The sequence below is a fragment of the Cavia porcellus genome, unplaced genomic scaffold (genome assembly GCF_034190915.1).
Source record: "Cavia porcellus strain 051 isolate PalLab524CR breed Dunkin Hartley unplaced genomic scaffold, mCavPor4.1 scaffold_23, whole genome shotgun sequence".
Lineage (NCBI taxonomy): Eukaryota > Metazoa > Chordata > Mammalia > Rodentia > Caviidae > Cavia > Cavia porcellus.
In genome coordinates, this window is record NW_026947506.1 from 3,260,941 (window position 1) to 3,288,506 (window position 27,566).

The 27,566-nt window shown below is 43.5% G+C and overlaps 1 protein-coding gene across 12 annotated transcripts in view; it reads left to right on the forward strand.

Annotated features, from left to right (window-relative positions):
• The window catches only part of Ccser2 (coiled-coil serine rich protein 2), a 136,951-nt gene that overhangs the window by 7,118 nt on the left and 102,267 nt on the right, over nt 1-27,566 (forward strand). For 11 of the 12 annotated variants that reach the window (XM_063233713.1, XM_063233710.1, XM_063233718.1 and 8 more), the window contains one exon: nt 25,769-27,227. In XM_063233713.1, the coding sequence (XP_063089783.1) occupies nt 25,808-27,227 (1,420 nt within the window). In that variant the 5' untranslated portion in view covers nt 25,769-25,807. Of the gene's footprint in view, nt 1-24,737; nt 24,944-25,768; nt 27,228-27,566 lie in introns of all 12 variants that reach the window. The other variant, XM_063233712.1, reaches the window with a different exon arrangement.

Here is a 27,566-nt window from a genome sequence, read left to right on the forward strand (position 1 = left end):
TACTAAAAAGAGTACAGTGAATAGAATAGTTCCCTGTCTCTGTGGAGCTTACATGCTAGTGAAAGGGTACAGAAGGCGAGCAGGCATACATGGAGTGCCTTGGCTGGCACCGTGCTGTGGAGAACACGCAGCCCGAGGTGGAGAAGGGCAGAGGAGGAGCACTCTGCTGCTCTGTGCAGGGGGCTCGGGAGCTGTAATGGGGACGGTTTGTGGGCAGCAGTGATCTCGAGGTGAGATTATAATCTGTGCAGCTCCTGGGGCAGAACATTTAGAAAAGATGAGGCAGGAGTGCACAGATCCTGGTGGCATCCTAATCCTTGGTCTGTTCTAGTGTAGTGGGGAGGCACCAGGGAATGATCAGAGAAGACAGGTCTGAGGGGTAGGTGGACGGGTGGGATCATGCATGGCCATCAAAGCCAGTGAAGCCTGGGGTTATTCTGAGCGTGAAAAGCCACTGCAGGCAGTTGGCTTATTAGCTGGTACCCTGAGCTGCTGTGTAGAGAATGGTGGGATGGGCCATCGTGAGATCATGGATTGTAGGCAGCAGTCATGAGAAGCACGCATGTTCTTTATACATCCTGAAAGCAGAGCCAACAGCTTGATGATGGATGGATGTGGCCTGTGGGTTTCGGCTTAAAGAAAGGGGCAGGATGGAGTTGACATTTACTGAGATGGGGCAGACAGCAGAAGAAGCAGGTTTGGGGCCAGTGCAGAGTTTAATTACGGACATGCTAAGTTAGCAGTTTGGTGGCGATGTTCTGTAGACAGCTAGGTACGCAAGAGTTGGAAGTTCAGGGCAGAGGTCGGGCTGGAGATGCAAATTTACAGCCGCTGGCAGCGAGCTTTTAGAGAATGATTAAGAGAGTGAAAGAGTGGGTGTTACTGGGGAAGGCCGAAGACTTCTCTTCAGATTCTGTATTTACAAAGACACAGAGAGTGAGAGAGGCAGGCACTAGCCAAGGAGAATAAGAAGCACTCGGTGGAGGAGAGGAGAGCTAGGGGTGGGGAGTGTCCATGAAGCTGGGAGGTTCAGGAGGAAAGCACTGGTCGATTGGCTGTGTAACATTAGTTAGATGAGGACTGAGAGGTGCCTGTTAGATTAGCAGCATGGAAATCATCCGTGAGCTCATTAGACTGTTTCTGGTGCAGTGTGGAGGAGAAAGCTTGATTGGAATCGGCCTGAGAGAGTTCGAACGGAAGGAGTGGAATTGGAGACAGCAGGAACAGAGGCTCCTTCAGGGATCGAGACTCCTTCAAGGAGTGTGTTGTTCAGTGAAACTGAGAACCGGTGGGAGCTGGAGGGCGTGTAATGCCAAGGAGTTTTCTTTTCTCTTTTTAAAAGAGTGATGCTTTTGTGCTTTATTTGTGTCTGAAATATATAGTAAATGAAATGGTCCAGTAGAGGAGGAAATTGCAGGAACCATTTCTTTGAAACAAAAATGACATTTTATACTGGTCTGTATATCCCAGACCCATCATTATCACACGTGCCTTTTCGTATTTTCTTTTCTTTCAGACAAAGACCTTGGCTGTTGGGAGGAAATGTGAAGCAGTATCGTGTGTCTCCCCACTACTCTCTCTAGTAGGGGATGGGAGAATTTCATCAGGTCAAAAGTAGTGTTTGTATGTGGGTGACCATATTTTTAGTGATTTACCAGGAAATGAATTAAATGTCTGTATTCTCCTTGTTGGTTATTCGTAGCAGTTTTGGACAGTGCTTAGCCTGTTGCAGAGTCTTAATTTGGATTTAGTAATTTGTCTGATAAGGTAATTTTATGTTTTGTTTTGTCTTGATTTGATTTGGTTTGGCTGGTACTAGGTGCGTGGCGGTGAACCTCAGTCCTCGAACACACTGGCAGGTTCTGGTGCAGGTGCTGTACCACTGAGCTTTTAAGATTTCATGTCAGCCAGGGTCTCACTGTTTCCTGGCTGGCCTCAAACTTGCAGGTCTTCCTACTTCAGCCTCCAAGGAGCTGGGATTATAGGCTTGAGCTGCTGTGCCCCGCTGCAGTGCCTTTTTAAAAAGGCAAATGTTTTAAAACACTGAAGAACTCTTAAGTTGAAGTGCCACCAGCTACTTCTGGGGGGAAATTTGCATGGCTTCTTTTCACTGCTCTTTTCTTTTTTTCTAATGTACCTCACCGCACTTCTACGGTAATTGCTTATGATCATTGATTCCTGAGATAAATTTAGAAAATGGTGAAAGCACTTACTATGGTTACTGTACGTGTGTGCCTCTTTCTGCGGTTCGTTTTTGTCTGAAGACTAGTGGTCGCCATTGTGTGCTGTGGCATGTGTTTGTGATTACTTTTTAGTTCTCCTCAGGTAGTTTCCCAGCTTTGCTTCCTTTAGTACCACTGTTGCTGATTTCTGAAACAGATCTAACCAGGTCCTGTTACATCTGAAAAATCCTGGGTGGATTTCCTTTCTTTTTTGTCTCGTGGCTCCCGCCCATGCATGCGCTCTGCTTTAGGGAAGTGCTGCTTTGGGGATTCTGATGTACATCTGAAGTTTCTTGTAGGGTGACAGGATGAAGATCAGATCCTTAGGGTACGGAAGATCTTCCAGGAGGTGCTTTGCCCCATCTTTAGTCACAGTTCCAAGAAGATAAGACACGGGGTGTCTCTAAGCTTTTGAACATACTGTTCTTTTGTTCCTAGAACACTAGTTACCGTACTAGCTATCTCAGTAAGTCACTTCATCTTATTAGAGAATAATGCAGGTATCTCCCTTTTAGGAGAGTAGATGAGCATATTTTTACCCTACTTTTTCCCCTGCCCATCATCATTGTATTCTGTCTTCCCTGTGTTCTTGTAATATTTTATGGTTAATTCATTGTAGCATTTCTTGTATTCTACTGTTTACTTTCATGACTCATTTTCCTTACCAAACTTAAAACACTTAGTAAATTTTTGTTGAATGAACGATTAGGTAAAGCTATATAGTGTTGTTGGTCCAGGTTTGGTTGATCCAATTAGTTGGGTATTTACATCATTTAATTTGTACGAATAGGCACTTCATGTAATATTCTTAAAAACAAAGTCATAGCCTAAAGAATCTTAGGAAATTAGCATTTCATTATTTTCTTCAGCAAATAATGGGATTTGTTGATGATTTTATTACATATAACCCACCTATTTCTTGTCTGCCCACCCACTCCCGCTGATTGGTCGGTTTCCTTCTTTCCTCTTCGACATTTTATTTGGATGTTGTATTTACTGTCCTCTGCACTAAAACTAGACATGTCCTAAAACTCATTCGTTAAGCTTGATTCCCCTCCTAATTTGTCCATTAGTATTTTCCTGATTACTATCTTGTACATTCTTAGATTCCTCTGCAGACTGTAAGTCTTTACTTCTGCATTTCATCCATTATGAAGTTCTGTTGTAACTCGGCAAACGTTTCTCTTGCCTATTTCCTGTGTTCTTGGCTGGTTAGGATTAGTAATGAGAGGCTGAATCAGAGGAGGTCACAGTCCAGAAATGATTATGAGACCATGTGATAAGCATAGTAGTGGGATATCGAGGGCACTGTTAGAAGAAGGGAGAAACTAAGTGTTGATCTTGCACAACTCAGTACAACACTTCTGACGGTTCATAGATTCCCAACAGTTATCTCAAACTTGACACTGTCTGCCTGGAGGGAGCCTCAGATCCCATAGTGCAGTGGTGGTGAACCCGGTGCACACATGCTGTTTTTCTTTTAAAATAAAAGATGTTAATGTATGAGTTGTTTTTCCTAAGTTAAAACCTCAGCATTCAGGTTTAGTTGCATGAGGGCCCTTGGTGATACAGAAGTGGGCTACACTTTGGGTACTCGTATATAAGATTTGCCATCACTGCCATAGCTAAAGCCTGTCTCACAAGTCTGTTCCCTACTTCACGTGCCATTTGTGTCCAGGTTGTGTCCTGTGCTTGTGACTGTTCAGTTATTCAAGAAGATTCACAGGAGTCCCTATCAACTGTGTCAGCTTGGGAAGTTTGGAAGTTTAAGGGACTCAGGGAGGACCAGGGTCCTCACTTTGTAAACATACTGAGCCTGTGCAAGAAAGGGAGAGGGAGGTGGTGTGGGCAGGTAATCTGCCTGCAGTACAGAGGAGGAAAAGGGGCTTGTCCTCCTCCCCACCGTTTGCTCTTGTTGCTTTGCTGTCCTCTGCCACCTTGAAGTGTTGCCCTGGTGCCGTGTCACCCTCCTTGGAGCCAGCTGATTATGGACAGAACCTCCACAAACTGAGCTCAAACCTTTGCTTCCTTAACTTTGGGTGTTGGGTGTTTTGTCCGAGCAATGAAAGAAAAGTAATCATGACAATTAATTGGCTATGGTGGCTCACAGAACTCAAGGAAACTATGGTTATCCACTTATTGTAAAAGATATAACGGAATAGCCAGATGGAGGAGATGAATGGCCCAAGACATTCGATAGGGGCTTGAGGCTTCTGTGCTCTCCCTGGGCCCTCACCATCCAGGGGTGCTCAGTTATCCAAAGTCTCTCTGAACCCCACCCTTTGGGTTTTTAGAGAGGGTTTTAAATGTGGAGCAGTTGATCACATGATCTGTCATTGGTGGATCGTCAGCCTTTCTTCCCTTCCTGGGGGTGGGGGATGAAAGTCTCCTCCCAGGGATCACATCTTAGTCATTTTGGTGACCAGTCCCATCCTGTGGCTGTCTAGGAACCTCTAAGTACCAGTTCTTCCTGATCACGTTGAGGATTCCAAGGATTTTAGGAGCTGTGTGCCAGGAACCAGGGGTACAAACCAAATACTGTCTCTATTATCGTAGGTGCCTTGCGAGTGGAAAATACCTGTCTCCTGTGCTCCTTTGAGTGTGGTTACTGCCAGTCTCTTTACAGGCCTCATTACCATATTTAGGTGACTTTGAGACCTCTGGCCAGCTTCTCCTGCCTTAGCTCTTGTTCCAGTTCATCATACATCTTGTCAGTAGTGTAAGGGGGAGGAAGCAGGCAAACTGTGGGTCATTTTTCCTGTTCATAGAATGCAGTCCAAACATAAAAGCTGGAATTCAGTCTTTGACTCACTTGCCTTTTCTCTCGTCCCTTCTATGGTCTTTCTAGCAAAACTGCCTGGGCTCTGTTTCAGGGTCCTTCCCGTGTCCTCTCTCGTCTTGAGTCGCCCCCTTTCTCCAGTGTCGCGCTGTTTCTGACTGAAATCTGTCTATGCTTTGCCGCAGTTCCTGAGTTTTAAGTGCACTGTAAACCTCTCAGTGATCCCGCCTAAGTTCCTGACATCCTCTCTTCCTTTGTCTTCTAAGCCTTCAATCTCCATTTCGCTTTGATGTTTGTTTTTGCTTAGCCTCTTCTGGCTTCTGTTCATAGATTGACCTCATTCAGGGATGTTTAATGATAATGACTAATTGTTGCCCACATTACAAGCCTGGAAGTCAGCCTGACCTCTGTTCTCTTATCTTCTGTTTGTGTTAGTTGTGCAGACTGGTGTCCCCCTTTTCTCTTAGGCTAACCCGAGGGACACCTGAGCCCCAGGCTTTAGTGTGAGTCTTCTCACCCTGGCCCTGGGTAGCCGGTGTAGCCAGTGTCTGGGTGGTGCTTGCTGGTTATACCTCCTAGCACTGCCAGAGGCACAGGAGGCTCTGGGGTGACTGCCTTAGACTAGTACTTGAATCAGGGCTCTTCTGTGTCCATTAAAGGTAGGGATCCTAAAATATCTCTATTAGAGGACATTGTTATGAAATAATTTCTGCCTTTTTCAAGACATTTACTTGAGGTTTAGTGATATTTGTTAAGATTACAGGGAAAAAAAGGAAAGATGCAGACACTGAGGTCTGGCTGGGAGAAGAGCGAGAAGTGATCTTACAGGGTGTTTTCAGGAGCTAGAAAGGGTACTAAAAGTTTGCAAGTAACAGTGTGTTTGGTGTCTAGTGTTTAGAGAGTCATTAACTTCAGGAAGATCTGGAGAGCAGGGATAGATGAGATGTGAGCTTTAGTGCAGGGATTGTTGAGCTGATGTTTCCCTGTTAGCCAGCCCGCAGAGGGACTCCTGATATTTCAGGTGCTCCTGGAAGGCACAGGCGGAAGTGCTGGTGATTGCGATGTGGTAATATGAGCACTGTTCTTCCACACCGTCTCCCGTGCTTCATAAGCCACGCAGGTTAGCATCGAAGAATTATTTGCTGGACTTGGAGCATGGTCATAGACAAGCTTTTTACTTGGTGGAAATGTTTTGGTGTGCTAACAGATGATAGGATTTGTGACATTAAGAAAGTCCAACTTTATCTGACAAAGTACTTTAAAACTTAAGACTTTCGGGGCTGGGGATTTAGCTCAGCAGCATAAGCGCCTGCCTTGCAAGCAGGCAGTTGTGAGTTCGATCCCTGGTACCGATAAAGACAAAAAAAGACCAAAAAAAAAAAAAAAAAAACCCCAAAACAAACAAAAAAAACCCCTAAGACTCTCATATTCTCTGTTTTGTGAATATTTTGCAGAAGTGTTGAGGGTGTTTTTGTTAGCTTTGGCTATTGCTCTATTGTTGATCTTTATCTGCATTCTGATGATTTAGGTGTTTATGAGATTGGCCATGGATTTCTCACTTGGCTCTTACCTGGGGAAATCTGTTTTCGCCTGTTGCACTATAGCATTTTTAAGTTGAGAGGGGGACGTGTGTATCATTCTGATTTATATTCATCTGCTTACCGGCTTCCCTCTGAGGGTGTGGGAAAGAAAGGAGGAAGGATTGAGAATTTCCAAGGTGGACATGGTGGGTGAGTCCTTGGAGCCGAGGGAGCAGTGTACACTTTGGTAGAGAACATAATACAGATTAACAGTTGGCGGTCCTTAGATGGTGTGGGAGTCAGGGTGTGGTAGGTGGTGGTGGAAGGGAGCCAATAAAAGAAAAACCGAAGCCAGGTTTTGAAGGTTTTTGTAATCGTAGCTGCCCTCACTAGCTGTCGGTCTGTAGACAAATGTGATTTCTGCAAGTTGCAGTTTTCTGAAATCTGCAAAATAAGGAATAATAAAAAAATCAATGTTACAGGATTATATGACTGAAATGAAGTAATACACCTATGTGACACACAGGTGCTCAGTCAACATTACTGCTTGCATTAGTACCGTTTTAAGGCATTTATACTCTGGAGAATCATGGAAAGATCTTAAGAGGAAGAGTGACATGACTAGCCTTGTAGTTTTGAATGTTAATTATGGGAGACGTGTAGAGAACGGATCAGGGGACAAAGTGAAGGCAGAGAATTAAGGCGGCTCCTGCTAGAGTACTGGCTAGAGAGATGGGGTGTTCTGCGGTAAGAAATGAGGTGGTGGCGGCGAGGGCAGAGGGTCTGAGGGTTTTGCGTATTTCTTCTGTGTGTTCACTGTCCCATGGCTAGGAGAGATCTAAAGGGAGCTGGCAGACTTGACTGCAGGGGTGTGACAGAGCGCTGTGCCCAGCTGACTGGGAAACACCATCCCTTCCATTCTGTTTTTAACTGGAGAGGGCTGAACAGGTGGCGAGACTCTGGGCGCTCTGTTGCCAAGGACCTGCCATTCCACACATGGGGATGGGCCATTGGGCAGCCCTAGAGGATGAGTCCAGAGCTGAGACCCCAAGAACTGGGGGACCTCTGGACTGCAGGAGAGAGAGAGCATGGGCCTGAGAGACCTCGCCTAGGGCATGAGACAGTAGGCACTCCTTCTGTTGCAGGGCGCAGAAGGACACCTGAAACCTGGAGGGCTGCTTGGTTTTTGGATTTGGGCTCTGCATTCTCCCTTTTTGAGGGTCAGGCCTTAGGAAGTGGGGCTCATCTATGTTTTGTTAATTCTCTTTTAAGGTTTGCTGTTTTGACATTTGGTAGTGGAAAGTTTGGATGTGTTGCTCTGTGATCGTTTGGTGAAGGTGGGTTTCCGCCTCAGAGCTCCCTTTTTGGAGTTCTTTATGACATCCTGACTGAATGCTGTCCTCTTTGCAAGTTCACCTGGAGCAACCGCCTTTTAGGGGAAAATAGTCTTTAAATTTGTTTACTAAGTTAAATGTTCTTACTTTTCCTACATAATTTTTCTTAAAAATTCTTCGGTAATAGAGAGCAAAGTTCTGTCTAAAGCGTTATCTTGACACTGAAATGTCCCTTGTGTTGTTTTGACCAGTTTCTAGTATGCGCTAAGTATAATGCACTTTGATTTTACGGTGTGGTTGAGACTTAAGCCTCAGTTTAAAATATTGCGTTGCTTTTTATTCATCATATTTGATACACTTACAGTTGTGTTACAGAAATAAAATTTGGTATTCTGCATGTATAGGCATTTTCATTTGTTTATCATTGATTTTTAAGTATTATGTCTCTTTTACTTTAAAGAGTCTCTTTATACAGCTAAGTACAAAGCCAAAGAAGGAGCTTTTAGTAGAGCTGCAATTATAACATATATAGATTTTTCAGTAGTTTTTGTTTCTTTGCTCAATAACTTTATTGCTATTAATGCGTTTTCTACATCTTTAGAATAGAAAATAATTTTTTTCTTGCTTGTCCTCAAAGAGTCCCCAGTCTAGTAGAGAAAGTAGAACCCAGGATGACATGATTTTAAAAGTGAAATGGGACAGGACAGGTGCTGTACCTAGGGATGTGAAGCTACAGGCACGCGGGAGGGAGGAACATCTGATCCCCGCAGGTAGGTCTCTGCTGTGAGGTGGACTGTTGTGTTCCATGAGAAGAGCAAGTACCACACCGAAAGGGAGCTGCCCCCGCAGCCTGTTGCAGATCAGGACGGAGGCCTGGTACCTCCCGGAGCACAGAGTCGGGCGCGGCGCTGCTCTGGAGGCCAGCGACTACAGGAAGCCTGGCAGTGCTCACCCTTCTCATTAGCGTGCTGGGCGTGCCCCTGTCTCCCGTGGGGCCTGCTCTAGTGATGTGGAAAGACAGGACGGCTGTGGTGGGTTGGGGAAGACACATACGAGCCGAGGAGAAAGGAGCAGAGTTATTAGCATGAATGAGGGAAACCTGGCATTGTCTTCAAAAAAGTAGTTCAGACTGATTTTCAGAAATGTTGTAAGACCAGCTATATACAGTGTTCCTTCAGGTTCACCTGTTAATATTTTAAGTTAGTCATTTGTTCTCCTGCATACTTGCATATCGTGGCTAACACCTAAACACTTCAACTCTAATTTCCTAAGAATAGGGTTTTGTTTTTCGTTTTACATACTTACTTCCTGTATCGTTATGAGCTTCATTGAATTTAACCTTGATAGTCCTTTAACCTACCATCTGTATTTCAGGTTTCTCAGCTTTTGTCTCCTTTGTAGCATCTTCTTTCTGGAGAATCAGAAGAGTTCAGTGCCTCTTGAGCAAAACAGTGAAGCCTGAGTGCCAAGGGTCTAGAGCCGAAGCTTAAAAACATTGCCGTCTTCCTCTGTCCCTAAGGTCCACTGAATTTGACCTTCCCAGTTTGTTTGCTCTGACAAGTAAGATTATTACCCCACCCAAAGGGAATCACTTACTTCACGAGAAAAGGCTGAGTCTGCATGGCCCTGTTTACCATTTCACAGTCTAATCCTCCTCCATCACTGGCTGTCTAGAGGCTCCTGTTTGGTTTTTCTCTTCCTTCTAGTGATCGGGCTGACGGGCTTGCATTGTAGTGTGCTCCTTTTACTGAAGGTTTCTTCCTCAGCCTGCTTTTCAGGCCTCTCTTGCCTGTACAGCCCCTTGTACTTGAGTGCACTTGTGTTACCTTTCTATTGAGAATGTTGTTTTTTATTTTCCTCTATGTATTTTTAGCCACTTCTAATTTGTTGTGGTGGTAAGGAGCGTTTTCTTAGGCTTATTGTACAAGATTCTGTGTAGTTCTCTTATTCATGGTGGTTGACTAATTTGCTTTTCTTGTCCCATTTTCTTGTACTTAGCAGTGTTTGCATGAAGAATGTTATTGTAAGACACAATTATCTAAGTTATAATTAACTCCTCAAAAGTACTTTGTCTTACTGTGGTATTCTTCAAAAAACCGTGCAGTTTTTAAATTATTGCTGTGTATTTGTAATGTAATGACATTCATCTTGGGGGTTAGAACATACATATCCTGCGTTTGATCATTTTCGCTTCCTCTCCCCCTTTCTCCCCCTTTCTCCGTTGCCCAGATCCCCTCTCCATCTCCAGTCTGCCCTTGTTTCCTGTCATTTCTCTTTGGTTTTGCTCTTTAACTTACTTACATACTGAAATTTGTGTGTTACTCTCAGGTTTCAGGGGCTTGGGGCAGCACCTTCCCTCCATCTATTCTTGCACCTTTACGTCCAGCGTGAATGTTTTTCAGTGTAGTATGTTTGAATCGAGCATTTTTTAAGCTTTCTGTCCCGTTTCCTGTCCCTCTTCGATCCCTTTCTCCTTATATGCTTTTAGAAGCTTTTCTGAAAGTTGATTTCTTCAGGAAGTTGTTTATTCTTTGGGGGTTTCCTTTAAAACAAGCTTTACAATTGGCTTTGAATAATTCATAAATGTATTCTTTGTTCTATACAAATTGAACACTGAGGGAAGGAACAGGTTGTATGATTCGTGCTCCACAAATGGTTCTTGAGTATTTTGCATGTTAAATTTGATGGTTGAAAACTGACCACAGCTGTGACACATGCGTGCCCTGCAGCTCGCTGGGCTACCGTGTGTATCTCAGCTACTTCACCCGGGGTTAGTAAGGTGCTGGGGAGAGACACCGTAGTCCATGCAGTTCTGTTCTCTCATTTAGCCACAGGCCCTGCTTGTGATAACCCGTAACTGATGTCCTGACCCGTGACTTCCAAACACAGGGGTGCTCAGCATTGGCTTGGAACATGAGCTGGAAGGGTGCCGTGAGAGACGGTGATGGATGCCACCTGAGTCCTGCCCTGTTGCTTGGCAGTTGGGTGGCCCGGCACGTGTTACTTATGTTACTTAGCTGCATGCTTAGTCTTCATTTAAAAGGAAGGTGTTAATAAAAGGGTGCAGTTAATGCGTGTGCCTGACACAAGGAGCTACGGAAGCGTAAGCTGCTGCTGCTGCCGCCGTCACTGCCCGCTTTTCCGCCCTGTCTGTGCCAGTGTGGTTCTGCCACCCTGCTCCCCTGTTCTGCTGGACGTGGTCAGGTTGCTCAGCTGGGGCCCATCTTCATCTTATACTTGGTGAGCTCTGGTGTCAAATACTGGCCCCACGATTTTCTTTATTTTTAACCTTTTCTCTTAACTTTTTCCCTGCAGAAAATAGGGCTCAGACTTAAAAGTGAAAATCAAAATGATCGCCTGTCCTCTGAAGTTCCTTCCTTAGAGAGTGGGTTACGATTCTTGACTCCATGTCTTTCTTTTGCACTCTTGAACCTGCTGCAGTTATGTTTCCCTGCCTCACCTCGTCTCCTGAAACTGCTCCGGCAGAGGAGACCAAATTTGTGATCTACCAAGTTGAAAATACTTTTGCAGTTTGTAATTTTTTTCTTCTCTGTGCAGTTTGATGCAACTGTCTGTAACTTTCCTTTCAAATGCCTCTTGCGAATTTTAACTTTTGTAATGTTTTCATTTTTCTTACAGCTTTGGTTAAATACCATTTCAGGTATTGGCTTATGCAAAAATACTTCTAACCAGATGATAACCTCTTGGTCTTGGTAGGGGGCTCCCCTGTGGCGGTCATAGTCGAACTTCCCAGGAAGAGGAGCTCCCTGGTTTCTCTCATGTACAGTATTCACTTTGTAATATGTTGTTACTGCTGAGGGGAATGATGGAAAAACTGCCGAAGTTGGTAATACTTTCTGGCTCTGGAAAGTAATTTTACTTTATCTAAATTTACGCGATGTGATTGCTTCCTCTTACCCCATTCCCCCACTTTCCTTGTCAGTGTGGAAATTATTTATGGGAAGAGTTTAAGTTCTGAAAGACCGTTAATCTTTCTGTAGAAAATTGCTGACATCTGCTTTTGGTGGCAAGCGTTGCTGAGAAACTTTCAGTTGATTATTTTGTTCAAATGCACACGTTTATGAGCTTGTGAGAAGAGGGTCTTGTGTTGGACCCTGAGCACGGTGGGTGCGCTCCTGTGGTTCTGGGACCCTGGCTGGTTGGACGAGGTTGCTTCTCAAAGTGACTCATGTGGCTTTCTCATTGCCACTCACTGGAGGCTGTGGCCCATCTAAACGTTTCTTTGTTTTTGTCTTTTTGAGGCAGGGTTTCACTGTGCAGTTCAGGCTGGCCTTGAACTCACGGTGATCCTGCTGCCTCAGCCTCCTGAGTGCTGGGATTGCAGGTTTATGCAGCTCACTATACCTGGCTGGAACATCTAAACCTTAACACGTGCATCAACCTTTTTTTTTTTTTTTCCTTTTTATCGGTACCGGGGATCAAACTCACAACTGCCTGCTTGCAAGGCAGGCACTTTTGCCACTGAGCTAAATCCCCAAGGCCCTCCCCCCTTTTTTTAATAAGAATTTTTTTCTTGTCCAGAAGATTAGTTAATTCTCAACGATTAGTTAATTCTGGCCTTCCTGGAGTAACGTTTTATACAAGTCATCCTGATGACTTGAGACAGATACTGTGATAATTTTTGAAGTGCTTCCTGAGTTTCCAGAGACGTATATTAGATATTAGTGCAGATCTAACACCATGCGTATATTGAGTTGTAAGTATTACCCAGCATTTGGTTATCAGAGAAATTTGTTCTCTGATCTTGCCAGATTAGTTTATTTTTTAAACATCTGTTGTTCAGTTGTAGTTGAGATTAATATTAAAATATGTGCCTTGTAATTTATTTTGTGTTACCTGCTGTCTTGTCAAAGCTTACGTATGGGAAGAGAGCTGGGGGTGTTCAAAGGCTCTGTAGGACGCTGACGTGACAGTGAAGCATCACGGTGTGACCTGGCTGGGTGTGCTGGGTGATGAGCTGTCTGTCTTAAAACCGTTACCAAGGGCTGTTCCTTTGTAAACCACAGAGCGATCTGTGATGAAGCCGCTTAGGACTTTTCCATCCTCCTGAGTGTCCCCGCCCTCTCTCGGATCAGGGCAGCTCTCGGATGTGGTAGAAGCAAGTGTCTTGCGCATTGCCAGAGTTCTCTTTGGTAAAATGTTTCCCCAAAATGTCCTGTGGTGCCTGTCAGACAGGACCAGACTAGCGCATCAGATTACTTTGTTAATCTGAAGACAGTGCAGCTCAATAAAAGCCACAACAGGAAGTATTCTGTACCCTGTGGCTGTTCTTTATAGATGAGAAAACGGAGGTTTAATGAGGGGCCAAGTCACTTGTCCTCAGCTGTGCTGCTGGGAGTGCATCCTGCAGGGCTCCGCAGCCCGCAGCTCTTCAGAGAGGGAGGAAGTCTCCGCCTGTGGAGAGAGCAGCCTCCTTGAGTTCACTGTTTTTAAATGAAAATCACAGGGACTCCTTCATGTATAAGGGGGGGGGGGATAATACAATTAATCCCTAGCGTGTTGTTCAGTCACTGCCAGCAGTTACTTTTTGTCATGTGTATCCTCTCATTTTTTGAAGGGTATTTTAATGTTTAATGGACTATTTTAGGAAATTCCCCACTTAGAATTTCATGTTTGAATACTTTAGTACTTACAGTTCTAATATCAAGCAGATGACTTTTACAAAAGTAGAAATATTGTACTCCTAGCACCTTTAGTATAATTTAATGATTATACTCAAATTATACTGAATATTATTTTCTTGAGTTATCTCAAAAAATTATTACTAGAAATTTTTCAAATTAGAACCCATGTAAGATGTACACATTGGATTTGAATTTGGTAAACATTTTTCTGCCCTGGAACTGGGGATTACTTTTCACTGAACTATATCCCTAAACCTTTTTTATTTATTATTTTGAGACAGAGTCTCATTAAGTCCCTGTAACACATGGAGGGGGGAACAACAGAGATCACCAGACTTGGGTTAGGGAACACAGCGTGGAATTTGTTGTGCCTGGGTACAGGCAGCTGGTCAGGCCTTCTATGGAAAGAAGGCAGGGGACATTAGGTGGGAAGATTTTAAGAAACATCTATGGTCAGAGTTCTCTGGTGGTCTTGCACCTCTGTGGACAAAGTCCTTGGTGTGTCTGGGGTAAAATTTGGGCATCTCCAGTCATTCCAGATGTCCCCAGGACCCACGAAATTCCTCGTCCTGTCTTTCTTCCTTCCTGACAGCCTGTGCTTGCCAGTGATAACTTCAGTACAGAGCTGAGGTCCCTGCAGCGAGGGGACTTCTGCTGGCAGGCAGGCTGGAGGCGGGGAGTCCGGTCCTAGTGGAGCTTGTGGTCACTAAGTGCCCAGGCTGGGCCTGAATCTGTGACCTTCCTGTTTCAGCCCTTCAGAACGCTGGGATTAAGGCATGTGACCGACTCTGGGTGCCCTGCAGCTTTCCCTACTTACTATTTGTTGAATCTTTTCCCTGGTAGAATTTTTCCACATCATACATTCGACCAAATTATATCTTGTGTTGTCTACCATGTTGTTTGTTCTTTGTCTTCCCTGTAAACTGGTAAAAGCTTGAACGGATTCCAATTCAGTTTGTTTAGGCCAGGATATTTCTTCAGTGGTTCTCTGTATTTCTTCTTAAGGTTAGTTCCAAGTGTCTATTCAACTAATGGACTTAGAATCACCGATGTTGCTTCTTAAAGCTATTAAATTATTAGATTTTTCAAAATGAATTTCTTGCTTTGCAAATTATTTTTATCAGTTTTTGTTTTAAAGGTTTGAGGATGCACACTAGGGATTTGTGCACACTAGATATGCAGTTTTCCAGTAAGCTACACTTCAGCCCTCAGGTGCGGTTTTTCAATGAAGAAAATTTTCAGTCATCCACGAGTGTTTGGTTACCTCGAAACAAAGGCAGAACTGTTTTATTGGTTTGTGGAAGGTGAGCTGTTCAGCAGTGAGGCCCATTTTCCTTATTAATGGGGTTAGGAGTATTAACGGAAGATTTAGTTTTAGTGCAGCTTGTAAACTGAGGTACTATAACTTACAATACAGCGCATGGATCTTCACGGGTGGTGAGTTTTACGCCCTCCAGACCAACGATAGACTTGCCAGCACCCTACTCAGCCTCTTTTCAGTCAGGCCCCCCTTGAAGATTAGTCCCTGGCCCGGGGGTTCTTAGCATGGGAGCCCCAGCAGCAACCTGAGTGTCACTCATTAGAAATCCACTGTTAGAGAGCCTTTCTTTCCTTCTTTCTTACTGGAACTGGGGATTGGGTCCAGGGAGGACTGAGGCACCACTGCAGCATGGAAATACACTTCTGAAGGCCCTACCCTAGACGTGGACTCATGGAGGTCTGGGGGGCAAAACCCCCTGATTTCCCTGATGCTGTTGTAATGAGCTCTTTCAGGTGGTTTCAATCTACAGTGTCCACTGTCACTGTGGCAGGCTGACTTCTATTATCCTAATAGTTTGTTTAACCTATCCCTGACTTCTCCTTCATGCAAGGACCAACCAAGCATTTTTCACATTCTTTTCTATTTCCAGGGGCAGTCTGGGATCTTTCTTATGGCCTGGGGGCAGGAGGGGCTCCTGCTCCTTTCTCTGAAGCCTTTGCTTTATGGGAAAGAGGATCTAGAGAAAAAAGGAGCTCTGTTCCTCCCAGGGACTCTGAGCACCTGCTGCATGCCCCTGCCCTCCTGGGCACTGCTAGATCTAGGCCTAGGCGCTGCTGTGGCTGTGGAATGTCAGCCGCTGTGGCTTGGGCTCTGCTGAGAGCAGAGCTGCTCAGATGTCCAGTCTTTCCTTGGAGGAGCTTGTCTGGCTTGCAGTTAGTTTACTTAGTGACCTTGCTCTGGTGGTCTCATAAAAGATGATGATTTTGAGAGTTATGTGGCTTTTCTAGGTTGTGGGGTAGAAATGACGGCGATTTTCATATCTCAGCAGAAGTGGAACCCTGACTCTCGTGTTAATAGAACTGTGTTATGTATCTTGGCCTTGAAGCCTTATAAAGTTTTCACTTATTAATTGGAAAGGCTTTATTCTGGGCTTCATGATGTGGAAATATTTGAAGCTATAGTATGTGAAGTTTTATTCAAATATTTCAAGGAAAAAGACACTATGGTAACTACTATTAAGTCGGGTTATTTGGTGGTGAAGCACTAGGTTGCTGAAACAGTCATGCTTTGACCTGTATTCTTATATTGTTATGTCCTGTTTTATCTCAATCTCTCCCTTATTCATTAAAAAAATTATTTAGTTATTTTTTATGGTTTTTTTTAATTAAGGAGAAAAATTTAAAAATTAGCAGGATATACAATAGTAACTTTTTTTGATTTCCTATTAACTTGTTTTGAAGTCCTGTAATACTCCCACTATCTTGTTTGGACTGATTAGACTCTGATCCATTCTGTATGATAGTATCAAGTTTGAGGGTATAGGCAACTAGTTTGAAGGCAATAAGATTCACTAAGATGCCCATTCTGGTTTGACTATTGTCTCCTTTGGAAGCCCTGTAATGTTTACAATGCTTAGGTTTTATTGGTCTTGTTCTCTACTGTTTTGTCCAACTTTATAATATCTAATGAGATAGACAATTCTTTTTAAGGAAACAAGAACATTGTTGATAACCTTGTACTCTGTTTTACATCATGTGCTATGTCTTTCCTTGGTTTTGACTGACAGCTTTGTTTTGTCATATTTGACTTTATTCTCTCCTCAAAAAAAAAAAAAGTAATAAGAACTAAGGAGTAATAAAACCCAAAATGTGTAAATTTTGTTGTGAAAAAGAGAGGGAAAAAAAGTGCTCTAAAGAATACAACAGCAAGTGTGTTTAGGGGTGTTAAATAGCTGACCATATTAATGTTTTTGGTTGGATCATTGAACACAACTGTTTGCAGTCTCACTGTTTGAATGTCCACTTTGTATGCTTTATACTGTGATTTGAGCAACTATCTCTAAGATGATAATATGTAATCTATTAACTGGTGATTTCTTACTTTTTTTTTTTTTTTTTTTGTAATTCTGTATTACTTGTACCCTTACACCACTTTGTTTTGTTTTGTTTTTTCTCTTTTTCCTTTTAAATAAAATTAAAAAAAAAAAGAACTGTGTTATGTATCTTAGTACTAGGTTCCTTTGTTTTCAGGGTCCTTTTAGTTTAATCTGTGATGTTATACACAACAATATACAGTTCTTTATCACCTTGTATTGTACCAGATTACTAGTAAAATTTATTTTCTGTTAAATTATAATTTCACTATGTGTTCCTCTTTGCAAATTATTTCATGTTTAAATACGTGTTATCATAGATAGAGCAAGCTTGGGCTTAGCTAATGTACACTATTGAGTTAAGCCCAGTGATTCACAGAATAATGTACCCATTTAACATTATTCACATTTCTCTCCAAACCTTATGTCCCTACCCTAATTGCTCATTTAATTTAATGTAGGAAACTTTGTGGTACCATGCTCTGTGTGCACAAAAACAAAATTGTTGCAGGTTGTGATTTGACAGGTACCTGGTTTGGACAGTGTGCTGGCTTGTGCTTCATGAACATCTGTGTATAACTCGACTTTACCTGGTGCTCGCCACTGAAGAGCCAGTGCCGGGAGAAGAGCATTGTGGGAAGGAAATGGTTTTAATTCAAGGGTCAGAGTCCTGAGCATGTCATTCTCAGCTGAGATACAGCAAGGGCTTTTACGGTGAGGGAAGGAGGTGAGGGCACGCTGGGCAGGGAGGCTGCCTGCGGAGGAGTGTCTGCTTATCTTCTCTTTCCTCCTCTGGCTGGAACTTCTAGAGCTAGTTCTTGTGATTCTTTAGACAGGCATTCCTTCTCGGCGAGCTAAGTCTCACAGCAGTTCTCGTGCTTTGTGGTAGTTGAGGCCCAGAACCCAGGCGTGGGGGGGGGGGTGTGTTACATATTCTGCTGGAGTCTGAAGGTCACCAGATGTGCTGGACTCTAGAAGTCTGCAGAAATTATTTGGCAATCAACATCTTAATGACTTAGGTTTCTCTTTAGAATTTAGAGTGCTGAGCAAAGGGAGGGAAGAAGGCTTGCAAAGGCCAATCTGTGAATGAGTGGCCCCTGCTAGAGGCTACTACTTTAAAAGGAGTGTAACTGCTCAGGGTTAGACTCGGTCACTGGTCAGTTTGCTGCTGGCATCTTTTCCTCGCCCTCTGCGTATTAATGACACTGCGTGCGCATAGTTTGATTTCAGTTCATGTTCCTGACTCAGATGGCAAGGTTGGAGGGAAAGGTTTTATGCTCTGGCCCAGAACTTCTTGTTCCTCTCTGTCTGCTAATATTCTTCTTGGCCCTAAGTTAAAATTTTGGGAAATAGCATACTTTGACTTTGCATTTCATGTTTGTAAGCCACAGATCCTCCGAGTCTGACTACAGCAGCTACTTTGATCTCACCTGACAGTAGACCTTTAGCTGTACAGGAGGTCTGAAAAGAGGGTACGGTAGTGAGGGGCGTTGTGTGGGACTAGCTGTGTCCCGTCTAAGACCACCGAGGAAAGAAGGACCGCGAGGAATCTGGAATGGAGTCGTGGTATTCTAACGCTTACCCCCGTATGGACACATCCTTTTACTAGCTTAGTCGCTGCCGTCCAGCCTGTGAGTCGGTGTATGCCACAGACAACAGCCAGGAGGTACGCGCAGAGGAAACGGAGGTCCTGCGGAGCAGCTGAGGAATGGGAGGGAGAGCAAACCAGTAAGAAGTGGTTTGAAGTGACACTGTGGAGGCAGCTTAATGTCCATGCCAGTCTCAGTGGTGTTCAGTTTCCTGCAGTGAACTCCTGCCTAGTTAAATCCCTAACACGGAGGTGCCTCGGAGCCTTCTACAAAGCTGTTTGGAAAACGAAAGAAAGAAAGAGTGGGTGGTTCCTCAGATGCCACAGTGACGAGGGTGACTAGGAAGGGGGTTTGGAAAGTGACAGTGCTCACGTTCCTCCCTGCAGGACTTCTCCTGCGGCCAACATGGCCCTTCAGTGTTACAGGGCCCTCGGGCAGCAGGCACTGCCCAGTTCCTGCCGTCACGCTGGCCCCAGCCGACCCGTGCTCTCAGCGTGTTTCAGCCCTCTGTCGGGAAGACAGCCTGCGTTGGCCTGGCATCAGGTGCACCTGAGCCCAGGGCTGTATTGATGTTTTATGAACTTGGGAATTTGGGTGGGTATTTTAGGCTTGTGAGTTTTGGTTTAGGTATGTAAGTCCACCTCCTCGGTAAATTATGATTAAATAACACTAAGGGTGACATAGTGAGTGTGGTACCTGGCCTGTAAGAGCTCAGTGTCCTTTTCCTGGCCATGAATGCCTTTTTTAATCCAGAAACTGTGATTTCTATTTCAAAAAACTGTATCTTTTTTTTCTTTTTTTTAAAATTTTATTTAAGGAGAAAAAGAAAAAAAGCAGAGAAAGGGTATAAGTTATATAGAATTTCAGAAAAATAATAAACAGTAGGAAATCACTAGTTAATGGATTACATATTGTCATCTTAGAAATATTTGTTCAAGTTACAGAATTAAAGCTTATATAGTGGACATTCAAACAGTGAGACCAAACAGTTCTGTTCAATGTTCCAACAAAACTCAGTAATATCATTGTCTATCTTAATACACTTAAATATACATGCAGTTATATTGTTTAGAGCACTTTCTTTTCTTCTCTTTTGTACAATGACTATTACACATTTTGGGTTTTATTGCTCCCACAGTTCTTATTACTTTTTTTGGAAGAGAGTAAAACCAAATGTGACATAACAGAACAGAGTCGGTCAAATCAAAAGGGTGGACATAATAGATAATGTAAAAACATAATACAAGGTGATCAACAATGGTTACCATAATGCCTCCCGCTATCTCTAATAGAATTGCCTATATCATCAGTTATAATAAAATTGAACAAAACAGTAAAGAACGAAACCAACAAAACCAAAACATTGGAGACATTACAGGTCTTCAAAAGTAGATAATAGTCAACCAGAATGGGTGTCATAATGAATCCCACTATCTTCACAGCTGTTGCCTATATTTTCAAACCTGGTACTATCAAGCAAAACAGAATAGAGGAACATCAGTCAAAACAAGATGGTGAGAGCAATACAAGGCTTCAAATCAAGTTAATGGTAAATCAAAGTGGGTTACTATAATATATCCTGCTTTTTAAAATTTATTTTTCCCTTAAAAGGATAAAAATAAAAAAGTAAATAATAAAATGGAGATTGAGATAAAAGAGGGCATAACAACAAAACAGCGCAGAAAAAAACATAACCATTTAAGCAAAATAGTGTTTTACTACAAGATAATCCCGACATAAAAGTAGTTACCATATTGTCTCTTTCCTTGAAATCTTTGAGTATAACTTCGTATACTGTAGCATCAAATATATCAAAACAATGTAAAACCATTCAAGAGAATGACAGTATTACAGGGTATTTGGAATCAATTAACAGAAAATGAACAATGGTTTCTGTATAATCTCCTTGTCTATAAAAGTTTTTATTTATACTATCACATATAAAATCCAGTAAGATACAACATGCTAAGACCAATGGAGAAAGAAGAGCAAAAGCTTGATGAGACTTCAAAACAAGATGATACTAAATCAGCATTACCTATTATGACGTCATTTTCTCCAAAATAGCTGTTCCTATCATCCAGTCCTCTCTGCCTCATTTCTGTTGAGCTCTTTTTCTGTCATTAGTTGTCAGTTTGTCTTCTTCACTTTGTTTTCTGCTCCATTCATTGTGGCCTCTCTGCCACTATTTCTGGATTCTTCGTATTTTTCTTTTTTAGAATATCCTGCAGTATTCTCTGTAGAGTTGAATTGGTGGTTGCATATTCCCCTAGTTCCTCTTTATCCTGGAAGCACCTTGTTTTTCCATCAATTTCCAGGGATAGTTGTGCAGGATATTTCAATCTTGGCTGGAGGTTATTATCTTTCAAAGCTTGAATTATTTCCCCCCACGCTCTTCGTGATTTGATGGTTTGTGCCGAGAAGTCTGCTGTAATTCTGATGGGTATTCCTCGTAAGTGGTCTGTTTTTTGTCTCTGACAGCTTTTAATATTCTGTTCTTATATTGGATTTTTGGTATTTTGATTATTATATGCCTGGATGTTGCTCTGTTTGGGTTGTAGGTGGCTGGGGTCCTGTATGCTTCATACAACTGCGTATCTTTACCTTTTGCTAAATTAGGAAAATTCTCCTGGATTATTTCTGTGAGTAGCTTTTGTAGTTCATTTGTTTGTGTCCCTACTTCTTCTTTTATGTTCTTAATTCTTAAGTTATAGATCCTCTTATCATCTTCTAGTCTTTGTATTATTGCTGTTTGTTTCTTTGTTATTTTTAAGAAGTTTTTCATTTCATGCTCCCATATTACAAATCTGGCCTCCAGTTCAGATAATCTATCCTTAGTTTCTTTCAAGCTATTATGCCAGTTTTCAATAGAGTTTTTAGTTTCCTGGTAATCTCTTTGAACCTGCTTCACGTATTCTGTGCCTTCTCTGTTTTCTCCATCAAACAATTCTCCCCTCTTTTTCTGTTCTTCCATTCCACCATCTGTTTTTTCTTGGGTGGTGCTTAGCATTTCTCTAACTATTCTGCTTATGTCTAGCTTCAGGTCATTAATAACTTCATTCCTGAACTCATCTATGAGGCTCTGGAGATAGCGCTTTATGTCTATTGGTGCGGTGTCCGCTATTGCCTGTTTCTCAGGATTGGGGGCTGAGGGGCCTTTCTTGTTGTTCCCTCTTCCCATATTCTTTGTTTCTTATATATGCAAGCGTATATAGGAGGCCCAGCTTCCTTCCCTGTCGGCCTCAGTCTGATTGAATTGCGCCGGCTAGGTGTTCCCGCCCACCTCAACGCACCAGGGAGTTACGGACCAGGCAGCCTATGTGGGGCCCACCCCTCCAGGTCTCCTTCAGGTGCTGGGACCTGGGCTGCGCTAGCCTACTGGGTCTCAGCCAGCAGTGTCACGTGGGCTAGGCACTGCTCACCAGTCCCGCTTAAGAGGGTGATATGTGACTGAAGTCACTACAGCGCCCTGTCCCGGCAAGTCTGCCCAGTCCCAGAAAGTCCTCTGTTGGAGCCTCGTAGATCGTGGAAGAGTCCCAGTTTCTCTCACTCACCGCAGGTCGATGCAAGGCTCCCCGCCTGTCCTGCTCTCAACTCCGTTCACCAATTCCCTTCTCAGAGCTTTCGCGCGTTTGTCTCCCTGCCGAGCTGATTCAGTTGTAGCCGCGGCGACAGGAAACTCAAATCTCGGTTTCCAGTGGCGCGGGCTCCAGCTTCCACGCTGAGGCTTTATCTGTTCCTGTTATAGCACCAGGATTGCATTCCCAGTTGGTTTCCCTCAACCCAGTTCGTTCTTGGGTCAGCAGGGCATATCTCCTCTCTTGCTTAGAATTCCTCACTCCGCACCATTCCTGGATTCTAAGCTGGGTCTTTCAGAGAGCCTCCGTAGCTGCTGCTATCTGTCTGCCATGTTCTCCCGGAAGTCAAAAAACTGTATCTTTAAAAAGGAAGTTTGTATGCAGTTTTGAAAATTGTTTCAAATGTCCTATACCAATTCTGAAAAGCAGTGTAATTTAAAAATTACTTCAGAAACTGACAGGAAGTCTCTTGACTCCAGGCCCTGTACCAGGTATTGTCTTAGCTCATCACTGAATTAAGGCTCAGAGAAGGCATTGCAGTGTTTCAGAGAAGAGTGTATTGTCAGGTGACGCGGCCAACGTGTGCTTTTCCAGATTGTTGGTGCTTGCACTTAATAGGTGGCATATTTTTGGGTATAGCACAGCTACCAAGATGAGGCTGGTTCATAGTCTTTTATTTTATTTCAAAGTTCAAGCATGTGTTGGAGGAAGGGTGCTGGACTCTGAGGCAGTGATGGTCACATTGAGTGCAGTGCAGCTCACACAGAAGCAGGTGAAGGTGCCTTGCAGTGCACCGTCAGACTGGCTGGGCCTCAGCGCCCAGCTGCAGACAGCTGATGTCACTGATGTCGTAGCTGTTTGTGTTGGAGCTGTTGGAAGTCAGCGACTATTATTGATAGAATTTTGTCTTGTTGGTACTGGGGGTTGGACACAGTGGCTTCTCACCGCGCCGTATCCCCAGCGGCTGGGCGCAGTCTCGTAACCCTGCTGCATCGGCCCCCAGGCTGTTGGGATTGCGGTGTGCACCACCACAGCTGGTTTACTGATAGGAGATAGGACACTCCACATACTGTAGCACTGTCCCCAGGCGGCAGAGCCTCAGATACCTTGCAGGACAGTGTGTCCGTCTGTCGGCTCGTCTCGGGCCTCTGAGTGATGACCCTGGAGGTGCTGGTAGTATGCAGTCCCTCACTGAGGCAGGAAGGTGAACGTGGTGTCCTCGCGCGTGCCGGGACAGGAGGAGGCGGCTCTCTGCTTTCCCTTCACAGCGAAGGGCCAGGCTTACCGGGCAGATGCAGCAGGGTTACTGCAGGGCGCGAACAGGGCGGACACGAGGCTGACGGAAAATGGAGGCAGTGAGTTCTGGGCTGCGACGGCCGCACCTCCAAGGTGCCCTTGCAGCTTGAGCGGAGGCACAGAAGGCAGACATGTGGAGCCGTCTCGGGGGCGCCCGCGCTTCTCGGAGGGCAGCCCAGCCTTCTGTGGTTCCCTGTGGCCACAGTGCTGCCCTCAGCAGTGGGACCCTCTGGGCCATCCTGTGCAGTGCAGGCTCTTTCTTCCCGTTGTTACTTGTGTAAGTTTATAGGTTCTTGGTTTAGACTGTACTACTGGACCACAGCTAGCACTTTATACATACAGCAATATATTTTCCACTCCTTTAACAGTATTAACAGCTCGGGACAAGATGTTATGTAACTGCGTTACTTAAAAGTTTGTATGATCTTTCTCTGTGTACTTTTGACATAATTAACAAAACTTACATACTCTAGAAACTAATTCATAGGCCAGGTTTCTCTTTCTCTCTCTCTTTTTTTTTTTAATTTTATTTAAGAGGAAAAAGAGAAAAACACAAAACAAAACAAAATGGTGTAAGGGTACACGTAATACAGAACTACAAAAAAAAACATAACAGTAAGAAATCACCTATTAATAGATTACATATTATCATCTTGGAAATAGTTGCTCAAATCACAGTATCAAAGAATACAAAGTGGACATTCAAACAGAGAGACTGCAAATAGCTGTGTTCAATGATCCAAAAACATTAGTATAGTCAGCTATTTAACACCCCTAAACATACTTGCTGTTATATCCGTTAGAGCTCTTTTTTTTTTCCCTCTCTTTTTTACAACAAAATTTACACATTTTGGATTTTATTACTCCTTAGTTCTTATTACTTTTTTTGGGGGGAGAGAATAAAGTCAAATATGGCAAAACAAAGCTGTCAGTCAAAACCAAGGATAGACATAGCATATAGTGTAGAACAGAGTACAAGGTTATCAACAATGGTTATCAACGTTGTCTCGCTTCCTTAAAAAGAATTGTCTATCTCATTAGATATTATAAAGTTGGACAAAACAGTAGAGAACAAGACCAATAAAACTTAAGCATTGTAAACATTACAGGGCTTCCAAAGGAGACAATAGTCAAACCAGAATGGGCATCTTAGTGAATCTTATTGCCTTCAAAGTAGTTGCCTATACCCTCAAACTTGATACTATCATACAGAATGGAACAGAGTCTAATCAGTCAAAACAAGATCGTGGGAGTATTACAGGACTTCAAACCAAGTTAATAGGAAATCAAAAAGAGTTACTATTACATATCCTAATTTTTAAAATTTTTCCCCTTAATTAAAACAAACATAAGAAATAACTAAATAATTTTTTTAAAGAATAAGGGAGTCTCTCTCTCTTTTTTGTTTTTTTTTCAGACAGGGCTCACTATGTGGTTCAGGCCGGCTTTGAACTCACTGAACTATAAAAGCCCAGATTGGTATCAAACTCATTTGATCCTCCTGCCTCAGCCTCCCAAGTGCTGGAATTACATGCATGTGCCACCATGCCTGGCATTTGGCCAGATTTAAAAGTCTTAACGAATTAAAAACAGTGTTATAAAAATATGCCAAGAAAAGTGACCCAAGGTATATATTTTCTTTTCTTTTTTTTTTTTTCCTCTGTGTTTTCACAGAAGTTTTATATACGAGCAGATAGCAGGTATTTCCCTTACATTTCAATATTTATGCATCTTTATAATCTCATCATAGGGAATGCCTTAATGTATTAAACAGCTACTAGTTTTATGCTCTTGTGCGTACATTTTCCTTTTTGTGTTTGTAGTTTTGTATTCTTTAAAGTGCGTTTGAGGTATTGACATTAATGAATGAATCCACTTTATTCAGTGTGTGTTCTCACCTTTGCAATAACTGTAGTCTATTTGTGTTACTGCATGGAAACTCTTGAGAAAGTCACTTAAAATGACAGTTGATAGATATTTCAACCACTAATGTCAGAAGAAGTGTCTTGAGGCTATTGTATTCTTTACCAACATCTGTTACATGGCTTTAGTAAAGTTTTACAAATATATTCCAGGTTTTGTAAGATCATGTGGGTCTTTTAAAAATATAAAATCACGTTTATGTTTTTTAAGGGGAGTGTGACTCAAAATGTCAACTCATTGACTGGAAATTGACAATGTACCATAGAAGCGTTTTTTAAAATTCAAATTGATAATCTAATTCTATTATTTACTGGCTTTCCTGTCATCCATAGGCCAAGTTTCTAAAAGTATAAAAATGTTTCCTTCTGGCATAAAGTTGCTGGTTAAGTTAGCGTCTTCATTGCTTGTGGGGTTTGTAGAGATCATAAATGATAGCTTTTGAGTTTTTCTAAAAGTAGTTGCATATATATTCACGGATCTGTGTAATAATCCTTAGGAATGTTTAATTTACTTTTTCTTTTCTCCGTAGGTTCTGACAAATTTTAAGAACAAATGCACCTTGTAGCTCATGGAAGAAAAAACACAGATCAAAACATTTTTGGGTTCCAAGTTGCCGAAGTATGGAGCAAACCCTGTGAGAAGTACACTGCAGCCAGCGCCCAGTGGGCCAGCTGCTAGTCTGCTGGGCACGTCTAAGGGCGGTCATGTGGGCAGTTACGTCAGAAACCATGGGTCTGAGTGCGCACTGGCCCATTCATTCCACTGGAGCAAAGCAAGTAAATGCCAGCTTAGTGCTCAGAGTGCTGAAGGACCTGGTCATCCTCGAAGTTTACATGGTAAATCAATCGGTCCTGAAAAGCATGCTCCCATTCCAGGAAGGTTTGATAAAAATGGAGTAAGAGGAGGCTTGCAAAGTGCTTGTTTATTCACATCAAAGATAGCAAAGCCATCTACCATGTTCGTGCCATCCACAGAAGAACTAAACCCAAAGTCTTTTTCTGGACCCTCTAGCTTGGGTACCTTCCCCAAGGGCCCCTTACTGGGAAGGACTCCGTTCTCTTCAGCCGGCGGTCCGAGGGCACCGCTTGGTGGGTTTTATGGCAGCCCGTCCGCCAGCAGCATGCAGAGGCCTCGGGCAAACCCCTGTGCCGCCAGAAGCAGCTCTGGAGAGAGTCTGGCGCAGTCGCCAGACAGCGGTAAGCCCACGCCCTGTGAGAGGATGGTGAGGTCCCAGAGTTTCTCACATTCCGCGGAGAGTTCATTCCTGCCCCCCTCGTCCATAAGCAGGTCACATTCCTTCAACAGGGCTGCGGACCTCACGCAGCCCTACCCGGGCCAGCAGCGGCCCGTGCGCGTGCCTCTGCGGTCAGGCATGCTGGCCAGAGGCTCCCGGCAGCCGGAAGCGCTCAACAGGAACGAGCCCGGGGGCTTCGGCTTCGGGCGGCCCTATGCTGCTCCGGGGGGGAAGAAGCTGGCTCTGCCAAACGGCTCCGGCCTGACGTCCTCCTTGGGCTACCGGATGGTTCACCCCTCCCTCCTGAAAGCTAGCCGACCTCCATTTGCGGGGACTCTCACCGTGGATGGTAATAAAAATTTGCCCGCTGACGTGTGTGTGGAGGAAGAGACTGCAGAGCTGACCACGGGCAGCACCGCCGAGAAGGACCAAGAGCTCATTGAGAATGAAAGTTACAGAACAGAGAGCCAGCAGACCGTGAAGCTTGATGCTAAGATTAGGTACCTGAGTGATGATGTGGATGATATTTCGTTGTCTTCTTTGTCTTCTTCTGATAAGAATGACTTAAGTGAAGACTTTAGTGATGATTTTATAGACATAGAAGATTCCAACAGAACTAGAATAACTCCAGAGGAAATTTCTCTCAAAGAAGAGAAGCACGAAAGTGAGCCATCAAAGGATACCTTTGATTCTCCTAAGGAAAATGCAAAGGACTTCAGTAAAGCCGAGGAATGGCTAGATCTAAGTGTATCTGGTAAATATCAGTGTCCTTAAGTTGATGTGCTTTCTCCTAGATAATACTAGTACTTTTACATCTCGGGGGTGTGGTACATTTCCAAGATTCTGTCAGTTTCACAGGCCGAGGATTCTGGGTGAAAGAGTGGACAGCAGTTATCTTCCTGCGACTTTGCTCCCTCCCCTTTTTCGTCCGAGCTAAAATGGAATCCGTAAAAGCAGTCTTGCCCTTGCATGCAGCCGTTCTTACTTAGTATAGACAGTGCTCGCAGGGTAACTTTCCCCCACTTACCCCAGCTGGGTACGCCACCAAGCCAGTCCTCTCCCGGTAGGAGAGGATCACTGCTGTTTGTAAGAG